Genomic DNA, 22,134 nt, shown 5'->3' on the forward strand with positions numbered 1-22,134 from the left:
GCTGCTTTGGGCAGCTAGGTGGTGCGGTGGATAGAGCACCAGCCCTGAAGTCAGGAGGACTTGAGTTTAAATCCAGCCTTAGACACTTACTAGCTGTGTGGCCTTGGGAAGTTAATTAATCCCAATTGCCTCAAAAAAAAAAAAAAGAAGGAAATGTGCTGCTTGTGAGATTCATTTTTTAGTGGAGAATCAGGAACTGGAGCTCATCTACACTGGCTATGCAGAGACTGGGACACGCTTTTCTTCCCCAAATTAAAAGTCTATTGCTGACTTGTCCATTAGGATTTCTATGCACTTGGTTTCCCTTTACTTGTCTGAGTAACAAAGGCTTGGAAACATGCATGATGTGCAGCACTCTGTGCCCAAAGATTCTGTCTATTTTCTTTGGAGAAAAGAGCAGGGGGCAGCTAGGTGGCACAGTGGATAGAGCACCAGCCCTGAAGTCAGGAGGACCTGAGTTCAAATCCGGCCTCAGACCAAACACTTGACACTTAACTAGCTGTGTAACCCTAGGCAAGTCACTTAACCCCAATTGAAAAAAAAAAAAAAAGCAGACCTGGCAGCCCGTGGAGCCCCTACCCCCTCACTCCCGCCATGTTACCTCCACCATGGCTCCTGCTCCCTCGTTGATGGGTTCATCATGCTGGATATGAGTCTATTAGAAAATGAAATTTTCTTATGGTTTGATTGAAATCCATTTTTCAAGCAATTGTCCTGAAGGGCCCGTGCAGCTTCCTCTGGGTAGATCTACTTTGGGTGGCCATATCTACACATTGGAATGTCAAGAAGTTGTTTTGAAAAGGTATCATTCACACATTGTGAGATGAGGAAATGAACAGATCTCTCGTCCACTTGTTTCTAAAGCCTTTGCCAGCATTTGAGCATCACTGGGTACAAACAGCTGCAGTGGGAAAAGGAAAATCATGTGATCTGGAGCCAGACTGAAAAACCATTCTGTGCTCACCAGGCAATGGCTAATGCATGCCCATGAGCCCACATCCACATCCGAGAGCCTAGAGTCCCCGGGGGATGCATTTGCCTTCAGCCAAACAGGAGGAGATTCCAAACATCACCTGGACCCCTCTTTTCAAGGGCCCCATTTCCGGTCCCTGGATCGATGCTTGGAATCTCCTCCTGACTATCACCAGCCCAGGCAGGTGGGCTGGAGACCCTAGCCTCTGGCCCCACCAAGAGTTTCATGAAGTAGATTCAGTCACCAATCAACACTCAAGGAATTAGTCGGTAATGACTGACCCACAGGGCACCAGCAGCACTGGGCGAGGAGCCCCTCTTAGAAGCAGCCCAGAGCAAACAGAAGGGGCAGCAACCTTTGCCAACAGCCCAGAGCTAGGGGAGAAGTTCAGCCCACATGCGCTCCCCTGAGACCAGGACAAAGCAATTACTTCCAAGCATGCTCAGGGAGGAGGGAAGGCTCTCTTCTGGCCTTTGTCCGTTAGGAAAAGGACTCCAGTAAGTAAGCCCAGTGTGGACACAGCCCTTGACTCTGGGAGATTCTCTGGGAGAGAACCAGGAGCTCTGTCCTTATCAGTCAAGGACAGCAGTCACCAACGTTTTTGATCACACACCCCAAGAGCAAAAGAATTTAAGCACGCACCCCAATACATGTATATTTGTTTATAAATCACATTCATATGCTACTGTCCTAATGCAATCAAAAGATTCAATTCAGCAAATGTTTCTTAGCACCTACAATGCCAGGCCTGGAGCCCCTGCCCTCAAAAAGCTTATGTCCATGGGCGCACAGGTTACAGGGAGTGGGAGGTCTGGCACGGGCTGCTCCTGCCCCCCACAGCCATGCCTCTCAGATCCACTCCTCAGTGGACAGTTTTTGTGCCTTGTTATGACAGAAAGGATTTATCACCAAGGGTATGAAAGGCAAAGAATAGCGTGAAGCAGACACAGCGTTATTCAAAGTGCATTAGGCCTCTTAGGGCTCCAGAGTCTTGTACTGTCTGCCCTGGGTTCTAGGGTTTGGGGAGGTGGCCCATTTAATGGACTATTGATGTTCAGAAAATGGCAGCCTCTGGGACACCAGATCTGAAGGTGATCCTCCCTCAGGCCAAGAGGACCAGCCCCCTCCCCTCTCTTAATTTGTCTTACCAAGACTCTGGTGGGCAGGGATTTCTGCCTGGGTGATGCTCCCTTTCTTCCTGAGGCCCCTGGTGGTACATTTATCAGAAGGCCACCTGGAGCCTCAAACCAGTTGCCTAAAAAATTAACTGTTTCTTTCAATCAGCAAACATTTGTTGTCTCTTCCTCCCAACTCCCCACCTCTTCCAAGTGGGAAGATAACAACTGATAATAGCACACACTAAATGCTGCACGGTACAAGCACAGTCATTTCTACAGTGACACTTGTTTTGAAAACCCAAAGTTCTTCCCCCACCATCGATACATTCAGGAACAATTAGAACCTAACACTTGCAAGTGTTTGCTTGGGCTTCCTTTCATCTTCAAGAAAGAATGCAGAAAACGGCATCCTTTGCAGACTCGCAAGCAAACTGGGGTGGCATTTTCAAGGGAAACTGCCAGGTTTCTTCTGGGCCTCGGGTGTGCTAAGGCCACCAGCCTCGCCAACCCCTGCAGGGTCTGTGGGCATCAAACCCAGGCCTGTATCTGTGGGGCCATTCCCCACGTCCGAGTCAGCACTGCTACTCCTAGTGATCCCTACCTTCGTTTTACGTGTCACTGACAAAACAAAGCCCATTTTCCCCATCGGCTCTGTGATTTTTAATCGCACAATTTTGCATAGCATTGGTGATTTTTATGAATACGTATGTTGAGTTATTCTAGAATTGAATCTTATTTTGTCTTCACAACCCTGGGAGGTAGGTGCCATTATTATCCTCATTTTACAGATGAGGAAACTGAGGCAGACAGAGGTTAAGTGACTTGCCCAGGGTCACACAATGAGTAAGTGTCTGAGGTCAAATTTGAACTCAGGACTTTCTAACTTGAGGCTAGCACTCACTCTATCCACTGAGCTACCTAGAAAAAGACAAAGCCCTTGGAACAGATACACATAGTCAGGCAAAATAAATTCTGTCATTGGTCATATTTCAAATAGGTATGTATATGTGTGTGTATACATGTGTGTTTGTGTGCATATATGTCTGTGGCACATGTGTGTGGGTTTATATGTGTGTAAGCATGTGTGTTGCGTGCACACGTGCGTGCCTCAGCCTTCACCACTTTCTTAATAGATGGGGTACATACATCCCAGCTGCACCTCTAGAATCATGATTGATCATTGAGCTGATTCTGGTTCTCCAGTCTTTCAAAGTTGTCTTTTCAGGGTCATTATTGTGAGAATCGTTTTGGTTCTGCTCACTTCACTCTGCATCAGTTCAAAAAAGTCTTCCCAGGATTTCTTTGAAACTGCCCCTTTCCTTGTTTCTTATAGCGAAAGAGGGTTCCGTGGGATTCTCTCCCAGAATCTGTGCAGTCAGTCCCCCTTTGATGGGCACGCCCTTCATTCCCAGTTCTTTGACGTCACAAAAGAGATGCCACCAATATTTTTGTTCATGTGGGTCCTTTCCTCTTCCTGTGGCCTCAGAGGGGCTCAGGCCCAGCAGTGGTATGGCATGCCATACCATGGCCAAAGGGTCTTCCCAGTTAAGGAGCAGTTCTAAATTGCTTTCCAGAATGGCCAGAACAGTCCTCAGCTTCACTGACAGTGTGCCAATGTCCCTGTCTTCCCACAGCCCCTCCCCAATCTGTCATCATCCTCTGGTACATTGCACCAATCTGATGGGCTCGAGGCGGAACCTCAGGGTTGCTCTCATTTGCATTTCTCTCATTATTAGTCATTTGTAGCATTTTGTCACATGGCTCTTCATAGCTTGGATTTCTTGCTTTGCCAGTGTATATTATATGATGATTTATCAACTGGGGAACAGCTCTTGTTCTTATAAATCTGAATCTAGTGAGTTTATATCTTTTGTAAATAGTCTCATCTCCCAGTGAGCTGGGGCTGTGGCTGTCTGAGCCACAGAGCTCATCCTGGAAGCCACATAAGGAGAGACACCATTTGGGGGGCTCTCTTGTTGAAAGACACCTGGACTTTGACAGTGTGTTTGTCTGTATGTATGTATGTATGTATGTGTGTATGTATGTATGTATGGAGAGACACCGAGAGACAGAGACAAAGATAGAAACGGGGTGGGGGGGAGGGAGGAAGAGAGAGAGAGAGAGAGAGAGAGAGAGAGTCTGAATGAGCATAGAATCATCCTTTTTACTTGTTAAACTAGGATCAAGGCCAGTTGATCACAAAAAGTCCTATCTAGGAAAGATCTCCCTGGCTGCTGTGTGTGTGTGTGTGTGTGTCTGTGTGTGTGTGTGTGTGTGTGTGTAAGTTCAAGGAATCTTATCCCAAACGTGAGGCTGGGGTTATTTATGATAGAAAACAACAGAAAAGCTGAATGGCAGCTAGGGGCAATAGCAGGTGAGCTGGTGCCAGGGCAGGGAGGCCCGGGAGGCCCTGGCTTTGCTGAGGAGCTGGGTCCAACCTGGGCAGGTGATCATTTGGTTGAAGGGGGGCATCAGTGGGTTGGTGACCTGTCAACAAAGGGCCTGGTTCATAGCTTCAATAGCCCTATTCCCAGTTCTCTGACAGATGGGGGTTTGTCTTCCTTGATATTTGAGCTCTCATCCTTCGAATGGAGGAGCTGTCTGAAAATTCTCTGGGGCTAGGAGATGGGGGAGTGGGGGTGGGGATGGAGCTGGGGGAGGAGATGGGGCTGGGGGAGGGGGAGTACTTGCTCTGTATCCTCTCACTCTCTAAAGAAGGCTTTGGGCTTGCTCCCACCCACCCACCCACCTGCTTGGGAATCCCCATTCTGCTCCTTGTCCCTTTTCCTCTTCTCTCTTCAGTCCTGTCACAAGAAGAAAGTGAGCTGGGGAGGTTTCTTCGCTCCCAGGGTTCCCAGGACAAAACTCGAGCAGGGAAGATGATGCAGGCCACAGGGAAGGCACTGTGCTTCTCCTCTCAGCAAAGGTGAGTCGCTTCCCTTATCCACGCTCTCTCTGGATAGATCTGAGCCCATAGCTCAGTGACCTCAGAAGCTCTAGGTTTATGCGGCTCAGGTGTGATCTTGGGGTCTGCTCCAAAGAGTGTGTATGTCCCTACCCAGAGTTTACTCAGGAAAATTGTCCAGCTAGAGGCCAAGTTTTCACCGATGTGGGTCAAAGGGATCCCGAGATCCCACACAAACCCTGAAGGTAACAATGTACATATTGGATATAGGACGGCTCTATTCCACCACTCAGAAAATTCTCAGGAGGTAATAAATAATGCAGAAGAAGACCCTTGAAGGCTTCAGAGTAGGCCATAAATGCTTTTCCTTCTTTTCTTGTTTTCTTGTTATTTTCACACAAAAATGCGCCTCTTTCCCTCTCACCTCCGTCTTCTCCCCTCCCCGACCCCTGGAGAAAGCGAGAAAAACAAAATCACTGCCACAAACACGTCTGGGCCAGCAAAGCAAATTGCCAAGTTGGCCACATCACAAACAGGACGCCTCTGACCTCCCCTCAGAGTCCGTTGAGGCTCTGTCAGAGGGTGTGCCCCCAGTTTCATCATGGGCCCTTTGGAATTCCAGCCCATAAACCATGGACATAGTTGCCCCCTTGGCTGTGGTTCTCGCTTTCTTCAGGGTGCTCAAGTCCTTCAGACCCCTGGAGTCCCCCAGTCGTTCCAGACTCCAGCTGGAAAGGAAACGTCACGGAGGCATCTAGATTCCTCTTCCCAGATTCAGCCCCAATCTCAACTCTGCTGTGTTCCTTCTCACAATCCCTTCAGAGTAACGTAAAAGAGGGCTGAGTTCTTCATGAAAACCGCCTTTCATAGGCCAGCACAGAGAGCTCCTCCCAATATGCCATCCCACCCCAGTGGGAGCCAAGCAGTTCAGTTGGGAGTAAACTCCCACTGGTAAAACCCAGGCCTCCAGAAAGTGCCCTGGGCTGGCCCAACACTCCAAAGGAAGACAGAATCAGACCCAAACTGAGGCTCACTCTTCTGCCGTTCCTCCTTTAGTTGATCTCGGAATTCCCTTAGCAAAAGCAGTTCAGTTAAGGAATCTTCCCTGAGCCCTCCTCCCGTGGACCAGAAAGCTGCCCTCGGTGGCTAGGTGGAGCTACCTGGCTTCCAGATTTCTGAGAAAAGCCATGTCTGATTTTTCTTACTGTATGTTTCTTCATTGCATGACCTCTATTTAACCAAAAGGGGAATTGTGGGAATGAAGCATTTCTTAGCCTAGAACTAGGCTCAGATTTAGCCCTTTAGTATTACTAGTAGTCAGCTGAGGCCCATTAACTCAATTGATTCAACCAGGAGACCAAGGTCAGAAGTTAGTGCCCTGAATGCATCTGGTGAACCATAGAGCACCCCAGAATGTAGCTCTGTCCCACAACCTAGGAGGTCCTTTCATCCTGGGCACTCCTTCATCAAGATGGAAGCCATGATTCTGGTGCCATTGACCTATAGCTGCCAAAGAAGATGGTGATGTCTGTCCCCCCAGACCGTCACATAGGAGCATGCCTCAGCTGGCCCCAGGACAAACTCGCAGAGACAGAGGCTCATCCAGTCCTGTGTGGTAGAGCCACAATGAGCCGTACAAAGCTAATTGGCCCATGCCATGTGGTGCCCTTTTTTGTAGGCTTCCTAGCAAAGCGCACTTCTCTTTCTCCCAGGAATCTTCCCTTTTAAGGAGGCTTAGAAAGCATAACCACCTGTTTGCAGCAAGTAGCCAGGAATTCTCAAAGCATTTCCATACTTTTAGGTCACAGAGAAAGAGGACGGAAGGGAATGCCTCGAAGGGTTACGTTTCTTTGGGGCTCCACTGCCGGTTTGTTCGGGAGTCGCACTTTGGGGTCTTTCGAGGCTTTGGCATTCAGTCCATGCTCATTCTTCTGGATGTGGGGTGAAGGTGCAGAAGGGGTCACCTCCCCACTGCAGTCTTGATCATTTAACCTTCACACTTGATACTGTAACTTTGTTGAATTTTTGTTTCTTCTATTTTAATAACAAAAGCAAAAAATCAGTCAATCAATGAACATTTATTAAGCACTTACAATGTGCCAGGCTAAGTGTTGGGGATACAAGAGCCAGATACAGTCCTTGCCCTCAAGCAGTTTACAGTCTGATGAGGAGACCACAAGAAAACACATCTTTGCAATCTATATGTAGGATCTAAATGTAGGAGGAAGGAAGAGAGAAGGCATGAGAAGCAGGAGACTCAAGGTAGGCTTCCTGTAGAAGATCAGCGTCTAGTTGGGACATGAAGGAAGCCAAGTGTTCTGGCTTGCAAGTTGACTTTAAAAAAAAAACTGCACTAGATTGCCCCAGGAACTGACTTTAGGAACTGGCCTTTTTTGAAAATCTGCAGAAACTTTAGCAGAAATAACCCACAGGTGAAGGCATTCAGAACCCCCGAGTTTTGGGTCACAAAGAACATCAACAATTAACATGAATTTCCAGAACTCTTGGTTTGGCAGGTCCAAGAAAATTGTCCAGCTTCAGGAGTTAGGAGTCCTTTAAGAGAAGGGACTCCTGTAAGAAAAGAGAATGCTCCAGGATGCTTTGAGCATCGGCAGACAACCTCTCTGGTCTTTCATTAGAAGTGGTTATTCACAGAATCATTTCTGCAGACCTGGAAGGGCCTCAGTGATCATCTAGCCTCGCCCTCTCATTTTGACAGATGAGAAAATTGCCAGAAGGTTAAATGACTTGCCCACCATCGTACTAGCTGCTGCCACCAGGGCTGGCATTTGGACCCATGTTCTCCAAATCTGACTCCCTTTCCACTGCCCTGTGTATGTTAAAGTTGAAACAGACATTGTCTACCTGATCATCATGATTACATAGCTGTGTAACGGGCATGATGTGGAGGAAGGAATCCAATGTTCCATTGGTATATATGTGATGCAATTATGGACTGGTGCCATTGGACCTTTGAAAGTCACTAGCAAGATCCCAGGAGCAGCAGCCATTCCCTGGATTGCAGAGGTCTTAAAACCCAAATGGACAAGCCATGATGCTGCTGCATGGCCAAAGTGGGTTGTTAGCCCACCCCCAAGTCCCCTGGGTGCTCCACCCACAGAAGCTACCTCCTTTCCACCTGATTCGGGCCAGGTGAGGTGAGTGGAATCTATTTGTGCTGGCACGGAGGGCAGGGCCATCTATGCTGAAATCAATTTGGGCTCTTGTCCCTACATCTTACTCTGCTTTCCTGAGACTTTGTGCAGAAAAAAACCAATCGTTTTCAATGGAGTTCAGACAAGGAAGTCTGTCTTTCCCTTTTGTGGAGATGTCCCTGGGGAAAAGCAGTCCTTGTGTCCTAAGCCCATACATAAAATCAGCAGGGGATCCTTCCAATTAGTGTGACCTATAGCGAGATAAAGGAAGCACGTATTAAGTGCATGGTATATGATCTAGGAATAAAAATATAAATGAGCTAGCAGGCCCTGCCCTCAAGGAGCTAAGAGTCTAGTGGGAGATGATATCGCCTAAAGTGGGGGACTGGACAGCAGTGGAGGTGAGGTGAACCATGTGGGCTGTGCTGCACATCTGTGGTCCTGGGCTTGTGCACTTTTCCTTACTCACACATAATACACATACTCATACACACCACACACACACACACACACGCACACACACACACATAGACCACACACCACACAGACACATACTCTCACACACACCACACACACACACACACTCACACCCATACACACATACACCACACAGACACATACTCTCACACACACACACACACACACACTCACACACATACACACATACTCATACACACATCACACAGACACATACTCTCTCTCTCTCTCACACACACACACACACACACACACATATTCAGGGATGCTTTTTACCCTGTATTTCTTCTCCACAATCCCTGGAGCAGGAGATTTCCCAAGGGCTCCTGGCTGTCCAGAGTCCAAAAGGGGGCCTCGCTGTCTGGGTCTCCTTGATCTAAATCTAAACATTAGGCTTTAGGATGGGGGAGGATGGTAACAGCCAAAAACAAGAATGCCAGATGCTGATGGCAGTCAGGTGTAGAAGAGAGAGAGCCCTGGTACTGGAGGGAAGAAATCTGGATGCAAATCTAACCCCTTCTGTCTGTGTGACTGAGTGACTCAGCTTGCTCTACCTGTAAAATGGGGATGATTCTCATGGGGAAAAGAGACAAGGCAACCATTCAGTGATGACCGGACTCCACCGTGGATGGCCTGGGCAGAATGGCAAGAGAACACACAGGAGGCTGTGAGCCTACCAAGTGAACCAGGGATGACTGAGAGGAGGTCACTGGCAAGGACTGCAGGCTACTTGCACCTCTGGAGGGAAGGCCCACACTGAGACCACAGAATACCCAGATGAAGTACCTTCTGGGAGAGCTGGGATGTGTGGAAGGCACTTTGCAATCATCAGCCTTTACTATTATCCTTGTTTTTATTTTATCTGGACCTAGGATGCTGCCTCCTAGCTCTTATTATAAGCCCTCAGTCTAGCTGAGCATGCCACTTTATTTTTCTGTTCCTCTTTTGTGAAATGGGTATAATGATCATATCTATACTGTTTACCTTACAGGGCAGTTATGACAAAAGTTCTTGAAAAGCCTTAGTACTTCTGTAACAGTTATTCTCGCCTTCAATGCTGTGGGACAAGCATGTCCCCCCCCATGCCCGTTCCTCAGGAGCAGCAATGACAGGACCCCACCTGAGCCTGAGGGTTCGAGTCGGTGGAGCCCTCTCCGGGCCCCTGATGGGTTTGAGTGGCACCTCCTGGGAGGGCCCATTCTAGCATGAGAATTGGTATTGGGGGATCTTCCGGTTTCCTTCCTGCAATGGCATCCTCAGCTCAAGGCCTCTTCCTCAGGTTGGCCTTGCGAAGTCCTTTATGCCGACTCTACCAGGAGGTGGAGACTTTTCGGTACCGCGCCATATCTGACACCTGGCTGACTGTGAACCGGATGGAGCAGTATCGCACCGAGTACCGTGGCGCTTTGCTGTGGATGAAAGACGTGTCTCAGGAGCTGGACCCAGACCTTTTCAAGCAAATGGAGAAGTTTCGGAAGGTAGGAGGTCTTGGGTGGAGGTGCCAAGGGGGCTCCCAGGCCAGATACCTGCCCGCCCAGGGCTGAGGGGAAGTCTAGATCACTGGTGAAAAGGTCAGAATGCAGAGACACAGAGGAGACTGCCAGTCCTAACTGGCATCTCCTGATGTGACGGAAGACCAATTAACCTGACACGTAAAATTCTCTGAGAAGGGAGGGCCGACAGAAGCTAACGGCTGGGGTTTAGAACTGGTCCTAATTAGGCGCTGATGTCCAAGTGTTTGTGGGAAGGGTGTTTTTTACTAGGCTGATGCTTTTAGAGATCTTTTAAGGCACAGTAAAGAAGAGTTGGGTTGGGATTGAGTGAAATGTAGCCTGTGGACATGAGGAGATGCTGGGTGCCTCTCTGGAAGAAGTTCCCAAACCCCGACTCACTATAATAGAAATACCATTTCTGTGGTTTGAGTGAAACATCTGGGGACCGTCTGAAGGTTTGGCTCCTGCCAGTGGTGAGGAGGAGAGAGAGGACGTGGGGCTGGGCTTGCAGGAGGAGCCTTCTTGGAGGGCTTGGCTGCAAAGACCTCAGAGTCCTGAGCCTTGGGCCTCCCCTGAACATTGTGTGTGAGCTACACAGGAAGGGCCTATGTGGGGGGAGTGGGGTGGTGTTAAAGATGCTCTGGATTCATAGCCCTTTGTATGTCCTGGGGGGTTGGTGCTTTGGGCATGGATGATGTGAAGGGGGATTTGATTTTTAAGCATCAAATGTATTAGACAACGTGCATTCCAATTTAATCCAGTTTGGTATTGAGTGATGGCTGTAATTAAGTCCTAAGGTCGCCATGTTTTTTTAAGCTGACCTCTTAGCTTACTTTTTAAGTTTATCAATAGCTTTAATTTTTACATCCCCTAAATTTCCAAACATATGCCTCCCTTCTCCTCCCTTTGAGAGCCATCGCCTACAACGAAAGAAGGAAAAAAGCAGCGGAAGAACACGTGCAGCGTTCTCATCCGCAGTCCTCCGCCTCTGCAAACGGGGCGGGGAGGTCCATGTCCACATCCCCTCTTTGGGGCTGGACTCAGCCATTACAGCCACGCGCCGGGCGCTCGGTGGCCGTTCGCCCCTGGTTCTGCATCAGTTCATACAGGTCTTTCTTCTCTGCCTCCCCACATTCTTCATCTTCAGCATTTCTCATGAATTCCCTGGTCACCTCAGTGCGCTTCCCCATCCGCTATTTGTCGGCATTTGCTTTGTTTCCATTTCCTCGTTACTGCAAAAGCTGCTTCTGTGAATATTTGGCATCCTTGAGGCGTTCTGTGCCTGACCGGGGCTCCTCCGGGTCAAAATAGTTGAATAACTCAGTGCCGTTCTTAGCCTATGGCTTCCAGAATGGCTGCAACAGTGTAGCAAGTTTCCTAGTTGCAAGGCTAGGTGCTGCCACAAGAAGGCAGCCTTGCCCTGGCGATTCCCACAGCCTCCTCCCCGCAACCACCCGGGGCCAAAGGTGGCTTCTTTGTCCTCCAGATCTTGAGAAGGTGCAGAGAGAGGAAATCTGCCAAAGGAAGGCATTAGCAGAGGCCCAAGCATGTGACGGTCACTTTTTGTTTGTTTGTTTGTTTGCTTTTTGGTGAGGCAATCGGGGTTAAGTGACTTGCCCAGTGTACATAGCTAGTAAATGTCAACTGTCTGAGGCTGGATTTGAACTCAGGTCCTCCTGACTCCAAGGCTGGAGCTCTATCCACTGCGCCATCTAGTTGCCCCGATGTGACTGTCTTCTTGTGGAAAGACATCTCTTGGTAATTGGGGATGTTTTTCCTTGGGGCTCACAGCCTTGATGGGCTCTCTGGGCATGCTCAGTTAACAGTTTGGGTGGCACTTTTGCACCTGTGAATGTACAACTGACCATCGCCAGGAGGTGGGCAATTTTACAAAGAGTCTCATTGGCTCTTTGTGCTGTGTAACTTAGAGCCCAAATCCCTTGGGAGCAAATGATCTTAGAAGGCTCTTAGGGGCTCTGGACCAGGGGAAGCCTTGGGCTTCTTGCTCCTGGAGTATGAATCCACCAGATTCATAGGCAGAAGCAACCTGAGAGCCCATTTAGTCAATCCTTCATGGCTTCCAGAGGGAGAGACTGAGGAAAGGACACTGGCCAAGGTCATGTACAGTTTGTATATATTGTCGCTAGGCCCAGGGTGAACCTTCCAGAATGCTAGCTTGTTCATTCTCTTCTTTTGCCTCTTTCTGTAAAACCTTGGCTCAAGGGGCAGATTGCACAGGACTCTTCTCCTCAGGGGAGAATGATTACTCAGTGTGCCATGCCTTTGAAGGGCAGGTGGAGCTGGAGAGAGGAGAGAGAATTTCAGGGAGTTTCCCCCTGATGGCATTCATGGGAGCTTCCCTGAAATCTCTACTGTACCATGCTAGAGATAGGGACATGATGCACACTGGGCACTTTTCTGCATGCTGTCCTCTTTCAGAGTCTTTCTCTTCCTTTAGTGGCCTGAAGAGAGGTTGGAATAGCCTGTCTTCTCTTTCTCTCTCGAATCTGGAAGCCAGAAGGACCCACATCTCTTGTCTCTTTCCTCCTCTTACCATCTCCACCTGACCCTCACAAAGGCTGCAGACCTTTAGTGATGGGAAGATCCTCTTCCCCAGGTGCTCCTTTCCTCAGTGGCAGCTCTCCTGGCCAGGGAGTGGACTTTCCCCCTGTCTTTTATCTTTGAGCCCTTGTGTCTTTACCAGGCGAATTCTAGAAACATTCCGCTCTCAGACACTAGGCAGAGGTCTGGAAAGCACTCACTGGGGAGCAGCCTCTTGGTATCAGGAGTTTGTCAGGACTAAATTCAACTAGCTGGTCTTATCAGCTACAGGGTAAATACAGCCGGATAGCAATTCTCCTGAAACAGATGGGGGAGGAGGGGAGAAAGAAGGAAAGGGAGGGTTCATTGTCTGCAAGCACCTTATCAGTGTGATATTGCAGACCCAAACACATTTGTGTGATGTCAGACTGCCTTAAGGAAGGCCGAATGTCCAGAACCAGCAGTGGTAACAGCCCCCTAACCCTGCTCAGAGAACATCTGGAGTCTTGTATTTAGTCCTGAGGACCATGATTTTACTGATTTTTAAATTTTGATTTTAATATCATTTACATGAATTTACTCACAACTGGTGAGTATCCAGGCAACCAAGATGTCTGAGAGTCAGGCAAAGGAAGTAGGAATGTTTAACCTGAAGAAAAGAGGTTTGGAGACTGGCGGGAGGAACATAACAGCTGCCTTCAACTATTTGAAAGGCTATTGGTGGCACAGTGGATAGAGCACCGGACCTGGAGTCAGGAATACCTGAGATCAAATCCAGTCATTGTGTGACCCTGGACAAATCACTTAACCCTGTTTGTCTCAGTTTCCTCATCTGTAAAATGAACTGGAGAAGGAAATAGCAAACCCCTCCAGTATCTTTGCCAAGGAAATTCCAAATGGGGTCACAACTGAACAACAATATATGGAAAAAGAATTAGGGTGGTTCTGCTTGGCCTCAGAGAACAGAACTGGAAAGAGCAGGGGCAAGTTTCAGAGGCAGAGTTAGCCCAGAGGCCAAAGAAGGCTTACTAATGATTGGAGCTCTCCCAAGTGTAATAAGCTGCCTTGCCGGAGGTCTTCATGTGGCAGCTGGAGGACCCCTCACTGATTGTGTTGTCCAGGAAATCCTTGGGTCGGGTCAGAGCTGGGCATGGGTGGCTATGGAGCTCTGAGGCTCTGTGACTTGGGGCAGCAGGGCTCCCAGGGACTGTTCCATCACCTAAACGTTTCACGGCCAGGACAATGGCATAACGCTTTGACTGGGGGGGGGAAGGGAAGCTCTGAGTCAGAGGGCAATGTTTCCTTGGACAAGTCGCGTTCCTTGTCATCTGCTGTTATCTTTCCTGGTGGGCAGGGCTGTCTTTTGCCTCTTTTTGTATCCCCAGCGCTTGGCACAATGCCTGGCTCACAGTAGGCACTTAATAAATGGTGATTGATGAACTTCCTAGGAGGCTCCATTTGTACGCTCCTCCTTGAGTGTGTTTTGAATTAATGGATTCACCCCACCTCCCTCCCAAGCTCATTTCTAAGTCATTGTCACTGCAGGGTTGGGGGAACTTCAGTCACTGCTTTCCCTCCTCCAGAACCCAGCTGCTTTACCCCAGCAGAACCAGGAGGTGAAGAGATGAGGAGTGAAGCCTGCTCCACATGGGATGGGCCGCCTCAAGAGGTGTTGGGGTCCCTCCTTGGAGGTCTTCCAGCAGAGGCTAGAGGACCATTGTCAAGTATGAGATAGTGATGACTTCTTGGTGCTTGGGTTGGACCTGAGGACTCTGAGGAGTCTCCCAGCCCTCCCATTCTGTGACTGGGCATCCCTGACTCACTGGCTTTCTGAGAGGCCTAAAGCAGAGACTCATTGTACGTGAGATTTGTTTCATGCTGTGGGGCACCCAGTGAGTGAAGCCATCTTGGGATGAGCTTCTCCTTTACTGCCATCCAGAAGATGCAGCTTCTAACAGTAGAAAGGCTCTGCCGTGTTTCTGAGACCCTCCTGGGGACATTGTCGTGGCTGTTTCTCCAAAACCCTGATCCAGAGTCGGAGAGTAAGAAGCCTCTTGAAATGAGGACTGGATGCCTTCAACAGCATGGATATCTTGTAGCACAGATACCTTTTGCTGCTACATTCACAGACGTTAGGAGTTAACTAGAGTGAGGAAGCCCAGGGCTGTCACTGGGGCTGCCATCCTGCCAGGGCTGCAGTCACGGCACTCAGCAGTGACCTAAAGGCCCACCTGGAGCCAGCTCGGACAACAGGAAACCACCCAAAGACCACATGAGGCACCCGGCAGAGAATAGAATGAGTTCCTGGGCATGGCTCCCACCTTTGCACCCAGGGAATGCCAAGGTCCAGGCCACAGAAGCCATGGGCACACCTGAATCACCCAAAGGACTGAGTGAGTGTGGATTTCATAGGCAGCAGCACCAAACTGCCTTGAGAGCATCCATCCCTCCAGCATGATGCATGCCATGCCCAAGGGATGCCAAGTGGGAAGAGAGGACCAGAGCTTGCTCTTTTAGCCGAGCAGGAGCAGTGTGGGCAGAGATGCCCTCTGGAGGAAGGAGAAGTGGGAGGGATGGCAAAAGGGCAGCAGCCTAAGCTCACATCGTAAGGCAGGGGGTTTGGCCTCCAGCAGCTGCCCTCGAAGGAGTTCTCCGGAGATTGCTTAAGTGTTTGGTTTCTAAGTCCAAAATGGGATCCAGAAAATTGACTTTGAGATGAAATAAGAGCCACACTAGATGTAAATAAAATAGTTCTGAAACATCCCCAATGAGAAGTGGAGAGGTATGATGGCCCCCAGGAAATCCAGGGGAGTCTGAGTTCTCAGAACAAGAATAAGACTTGTGGCCGAGGCTTGAAGGAAACCTGTCTTCGAGAGGCTTAATTAAATCCCCCAGCAGTTGTCTAGTGTCCGTCATTACGATGTGGAAAAAATTTCCAAGAGCTACTTCAGGAAATCTAGATGCTGGGGGTCAGGGCGCTGTACTTTGTTTTCTTCTCATGGTGGCTTTGTCATGTGCAATTTTAATATATTGAATTGTCCTAGGGTGTTATTTTTAATACCGCTTTAAGGTTTACACACACTAGCTCATTTGATCCTCACAACAACCCTGAAAGGCAAGTGTTATTATGATTCCCATCTTACAGATGAGGAAACTGAGGCAGGCAGTACTCTGTTAATTGACTTGCCCAGGGTCACACAAGTACCAGTCAGAGGCAGGGCTCACTCAGGTCTCCCAGACCCCAAGCCCAGCACCCTATTCACTACATCGAGTAGCTGCATCCCTTGAGTATTATTATTAAGAAACATTACCATCATTTCTCTACATAGAAGACAGGCTTTAGCATCAGAAAGCCCTGGATTCAGGCCCTGCCTCTGACATGTACTCATGTGACCTTTGGCAAGTCACTCAACATTTAACAGGTCATTTGTCCCTAGAAGGGCGAGGTGAGGTCAGAGTCTGAGTCTGTTATGCTGCAATATTTCACATTAGACGTTATCTCCATGGAGGGTCATGAAGTTAGGAAATTTTGTCTGAGATGATGGGAGCTGTCCACAGATTCCCAGATGTGGCCCCGTGTTGTCCATATCTTCCCCCACTTAGCCACGTGCCTCACTGGGATGACCTCAGCTTGTGCAGGGAGGTAGTTGGCTGCCCCTGCCTGAATCCGTGGTCCCTTTGTTCAGTTCTGCTCTGTGAAGAGCCTGGAAACACTCCTGCCGTGCTTTCTGCAGAGAAAACGCTCTGCTGACAGTGCTCATTTGTCCCGCAGGGAAATGAAAATATCAGTGGAAATGCCATGGGAAGCTGAACTGTCTAAAAGAATTCATCCAGCCTGGGATGCTTTGGCTGAGCGCTTGCAAAGAAAGGCTGTTTACAAAAAAGACAAAATTAACAGAATCCTGGAGTTGGGAAATGGAGGGAAACTAGGAGATTATCTAGTCCAACCCCAAGTGAGGTGTTAGTGGAAGTGCAAACGATCACACTGGAGTGAACTCTTGCTTCTCTGTTTGAAAAGAGAAGCATCAAGGATGGTTCAAAGAAAGCTGGGGGTCGGGGAGCCCACTTTGCTGACCATTGGGCCATAGGTAGCTTGGGCCTTCTGGAACAGCTGAAAACCTGGGCCGTTGTGCTAGCTTGCTGGCCAGCTTTCCTGACTCTACTTTCCCCTTCACAGCTCCACCAAGCAAATCAACCTTGTGCAAAGAGGAAAATTCTTGGCCACATTCCTTTTCTCCTGAAAATCTTTTAATAGCCCCTCACTGCCTACTGGAGAAAAGAAATGCCTTGGCAGTTGACCCAGCCCCACCATCTTGTGCTCCCTTACCTTTCCAGCTTCATTGAGGCAGTACAGTTCAGAGGAAAGAGCATGGGTTGTGGAGACAGAGGGCCTGAGCCCAAACTCCTGGCTCCACCTCAAGTGACCCTGGACAGCCCACTTAGCCATACAGTTTCCTCGTCTATAGAAGGATGGCTTCCGAGGTCCCTTTAAATGCTCAATCTATGATCCTATGACATTCTGACGTATCATTTGGAGCATGGTCACATAGAGGAGGGATTACTGTGGTTCTGCCCGGCCCAGAGAGTAGAACCAAGAGCAATGGCGGGAGGCCAGTTTTAAAGAAGCAGATTTTGGCTTGGTGTCAGGAAAAAGCTTCACGTTAGGTCTATACATAGGTGGATGTCCAAGTGGGCTGCCTCAAAAAGTCAGGGCTTTCCCCTTCATAGAGGTCTTCTGGGGCAGCAGGATACCTCCTTGTTGGGCATGGTTACAGAGGGCTAGGTGGGGGCTGGATGAGATGGTCTTTAAGTCCTCATCACCTCAGACATAGGAGCTCCCTGTTCCATCACACCTGACTCTAGACACTGCTTTCTTTTCTTCTCATTGCAATAGTTTGATAGCGCAGCCTCAGGATTTTGTCCTTGGTGGGGGTAGGGGGGGCCTCCAAATCCTCTTAAGCCAATTTCCTCTTTAGAATCTCTGTCCATGGGGTCCTCCCTAAAATTTCTCTGAACAATTTGAAATAAATTTTCCTCAAAGCCAAGGGAGATGTTAGGCAATGCCCTGCTTCCCTTTATCGATTAAGGGTGCTAAGATGGTGTGGTGACATCCTCCCATGATTCCCTTCATTTCCTCCTTCACAGCCTCATTTGTTCACCCTCCCCACCCCCTACTTCACCCCTGCTTCTTTATCTGGGTTTCTTCCCATCATTCTATTTGGGCACTCAGATGCACAGTAGTTTAGGAACATAATGATGGGGAGGTGGGGTTGGCACATTGGTTTGGAAAGTAATTTTGTTCTATCAGATGGATGTTTTCATGACCAGAGTGTTGAGTGACTAGATGTTTTCCTTCTCAAAAGAAGTATTTGTTTCTCTCCCTGTTCTGCTTTGACCTCATGGCAACCTATGCATTTGGAGAGAGCACTGAAGGTAAAGAGGCTTTGAACCCCTCAGAGCTAGAGTTTCAAGCACCAGCTATCAGTAAGAACACTTGCTAGTGTGGAGTAGCCCTTGACATTCTTGCTATAAACAAAACTAGGAGACATAAAGAAATTGCTTCAAAGATGGATAGATGGCTCCTGAGCTCTCCTCAGAAAGACGAATAAAGAAGTTCATTTCATGGAGCACCCAAAGGCAACAAGAAATGTCACCTCCTGGGGCACTTGGTCATCTTATCCTGCCTTCCTCAGGATGAATGGGAGTCATCCTCCTAGGGCATCCAGTGCTATGACCAGTGGCTCAGGCATTGCCCAGAAGAAACAATGTGCTTAGAAGGGTGTGAGGGAATACTGTTATAAGATAACAGCCTTTACTTATGTGAATATTTTATTTTCTTAATGAGAGATAGAAAAAAGATGTATGTGCAAAAATAATCAGAAAAGAAGCTTGAGAAGAAATAACTAGCTCTGAGAAAAATGGAATGAAAAGAAGCCCCTTGGAAGCAAAAGTATTGATTGTAAAGAGCTATGTTACATTGTTTCCCAATAGCTAATTTACTTATAACTTTTTGTGGGTATTTAGAAGTTTATTGCTGGGAAACTTGGAATCAAAAAACTGTTTAAGGATTATGATGCTATTATAAATTGAGTATTTGTGTCATACCTGATGAAAACTAGATTTGGGGTTTCTCACACTAAGTTATATAGGCCATTACACATGATAAGCCCCTGGTTTGAGACATTAAAGGCTACCAGGGAAACCAACTTGAGAAGACACAGGAAAGCTAATGACAGAAGCTTCTTAAAGAATCCAAGACAACAGAAGGCAGAAGAGCACAGAACCAAAAAAGAAATGATGGACTTAGAAGCCAGTGGAAATAAGAACCTGACGTGAGCCAAGCATGACTGACTTGAGACAGGAAGGGTTTGGAGTTTGTTCATGGAGCTGATCTGATTGGAGGACAGCATTGATGCTGGGAGCTGACTGGAGAGAGCAGCATCCTATGCTGTGTTAGGTGCTGGCTAGGGAAGGGCTGCCTTGTTCTCCAGCACCTTCTCTATCCTGAGAGAGGAAACTTTGATATCTTGGAGGACTAGGGGTGAGCACAGTTATCCCTTCTTCTCATATATGTCTCATATACACTTAAAGGCTTGAAGGGATTGTAGATACCATCTACCATCTAGTCCAATTTCTTCATTGTACAGATGAGAAAAGAGTGACCCAGAAGTAAAGTGACTTTACCAAGATCTCAGACAGAGCAAAGGCAAGATGTGAACCTAAATCCTTTGACTTAAAAGCCTGTACTTTTTCCACTGTACCCAAGTGCCTTTGGGGTTTATGTGGAAGGGAAGAGAAGGGAATACACATTTAAATTTAAATAATAACAATAATGTTTAAATAAGTGCTATATATATGTTAGTTATTATTTTAATAGCACCTACTATGTGCCACACATGGTGTTAAGTGCTTACAAATGTTATATCATTGGATCCTCACAATAGTCCCGTGAGGTAGATGCTGTTACCTCCATTTCATAGTTGAGGAGACTGAGACAATAAAGGTTAAGTGCCTTGTCCAAGATCGCATGGCCAGTCAGTGTCTGAGGCCAGATCTGAACTTGGGGCTTCCTGATTTCAGACTCCTGCTCTCTCCACTGCACCATAAGCCACCTCTTATGTTGGGCTGATAAACTGCTTCCTTAATGCCCTCGGCAGAGTCAGTCATCAGCCATCATTGCTCTGCTTCTGACTGTTCCAGCTCCTAATGGGGAAATGAAGAGGCATGAGCTTCTGCTCTTCTGAGATGGGAAGTTGGATGCATTCAAGGATCTCACATCAGGTCGGGGTTTGCCGTTTTAATGTCCAGTAGGGCCCAGAGCAGGGGCTGATGGTTTAGGAACTAAATCTGTAGGTCATGGGTGAGCCCCAGATCTTTCTAATCCAAGGCCTGGAGCTCAGGCTGGAGTTTGCTGGCAGACTGTCACCATGCTTGCCAGCCACTCAAACATACACTCCAAGTCTCAGTCTGTCTTAAAGTCACCCCCCAGCCTTAGCCTCACAGAGTCCGAAGTGTTTCCTAGGGGCCAAGAATGTACTCTGACATTCCTTCTAAGAAATCCTTCATTAAGGCTGTCTCTCCCTTGACTCCCAGGCTCTCATGGGCTCAGCCAGCAGAACACAAGCTGGGGCAGGTCTGAGCAAGCTGGACAGACTTTCAGGATAGGCCTGGCACTGAACAGGGTACAGTTCCCAAGAATCAGCCTGGACACCCACAGAGAGGCTCATTGCCATATATGCCAGAGCATCTGGGCAATGGGTCTGTCTAATACATAATACTCATCCCTATTAGACCTACTGCCCAGCTACTATGGAGTCCTCTTGTGATGAGGAAAGCCAGTGCCCCCTGCTGGTACCTCTGGGTCATTGTCTGGTTCTGCAGTTACACTTTCCTTTATCTACTCTCTCCTCTGCTGCCCTTGTGATCTGGAGCTCCCCTTTGGATGGTAGCTCACCATACTGAGGTGGGTGGTGGTCCTCAATCAGGAGCCCTCCACAGCAGCTGGCAGCTGTCATTAAATCTGTCACATTCAACACCTTGGGCAGAAGGGTCTTAAGACAGATTTTACCAATAATGGACTGCAGAAGTCTGCAGAGAGTAACTTATATCTTGGCTTGAATATCACTTAAAAATACACATACATGGCAAGGCTCCCAAGGATGCTACTGAGTTTGGATCAAGCAAGAAGGCTGTGTCTAGAAAAGCCATGGGGTGTGTGGGACTTGGAGTCAAAAAGTTCTAGGTTAAAATCCTCCTTAGATACTTACAGCCATATGGTTCCAGGCAAGTCACGTCACCATTCTGAGCCTCAGTTGCCTTACCTGCCAAATGGGGACAATAATGGCACCTGCTTCACAGGGTTGTTGTTTGAACCAAATGGCTCAAAAGAGATGATGTAAGTAGCAGCTTTGGCCTCCGTCAAGTGCTACGGAATGGTCCTTGTAAAGTCTCCCAGAAGACTTAAGTGCTTAAAAGCATGGGCTTCCAGTCCTCCCACACAGGGCTTCTAGAAGCACTTCAAAGTTGAGCTCTACGAAGCACATGGGATAAGAGCAGCTGATTCCCCCAGAGTTCAGGTTCCTGCTCCCCATTGTTTGGGCCTTCCACAGAAACAGAGCTGGGAGCTCTTTGTGTCTCTAGAGTGCAGATACTAATATAACCCAATCCAGTCCAATCCAATCTAATAAACATTTATCAAGCACCTACGATGTGCCAGGCACTGTGCTAAGTGCTGGGGATCAAATTAATAAAAAGAAAGACAGTATCCACCCTCAAGGAGCTTATAATCTAAGGGGGCAGCACACAAAATAAGGCAGGAAAGAGGGGATGGACACCAACATGTATCCAACTCAGGAGCATCTTATTCTGTGGAGCTACAAGCAGGAAGGGCAGCAGATGCAAAGTGGAGTGAGCCTCAGGGTCTCAGAATGCATCTGGAGGATGTCTTTGGGACTCTGCCCACCAGCCCTTCAACCAGAATGGAGAGGAGGCTGAGGAGGTGGGGTCAGTCCAAGCTTGAGTTGTCAGCCTGGTGGTGAGACAGGAGGTGATGAGCTTGGCTTGACAAGGGCCCCGGCGCAGCGGCAGGGTCAGAGTGGAGTCCTAGCCCATGTAACTCAGTCTCCTGGGCTGGGGGTAGAACTTTGAACTGATGAGGGCATTCGGTGCCACGGAGGGAAAGCTAAGCCCAGAGCTGCCCGGGCTTAGGGAGAGCTTCTCTCCTTTACAGTCAATCCAAACAGATGCTCATGATTAAATGCATGAAGGAGAACCCTGAGTGCACAGTGGATAGAAAAGAGGGTACAGACATAACAGCAAATCATATTAAAATACCGTCATTTTAAAGTAACATCATTAGGCTTCCTCATTTAGCGCAATGTACTCTGTGTCTCCCAGGCCAGGTCTAATGGCTTTAGATGACTCTGAGGACATCAACCTTCATCAAACAAATACATCAGGAAGCTGGGGAGGT

At 48.2% G+C, this 22,134-nt stretch overlaps 1 protein-coding gene across 6 annotated transcripts in view; it reads left to right on the top strand.

The window, feature by feature from the left end:
• The window catches only part of ICA1 (islet cell autoantigen 1), a 60,910-nt gene that overhangs the window by 15,027 nt on the left and 23,749 nt on the right, over positions 1-22,134 (top strand). For all 6 annotated transcript variants that reach the window (XM_027872038.1, XM_027872035.1, XM_027872034.1 and 3 more), the window contains exons 5-6: positions 4,894-5,017; positions 9,908-10,106. In XM_027872038.1, the coding sequence (XP_027727839.1) occupies positions 4,894-5,017; positions 9,908-10,106 (323 nt within the window). The remainder of the gene's footprint in view (positions 1-4,893; positions 5,018-9,907; positions 10,107-22,134) is intronic.

Source organism: Vombatus ursinus, unplaced genomic scaffold, assembly GCF_900497805.2.
Source record: "Vombatus ursinus unplaced genomic scaffold, bare-nosed wombat genome assembly UNPS02014799.1, whole genome shotgun sequence".
NCBI lineage: Eukaryota > Metazoa > Chordata > Mammalia > Diprotodontia > Vombatidae > Vombatus > Vombatus ursinus.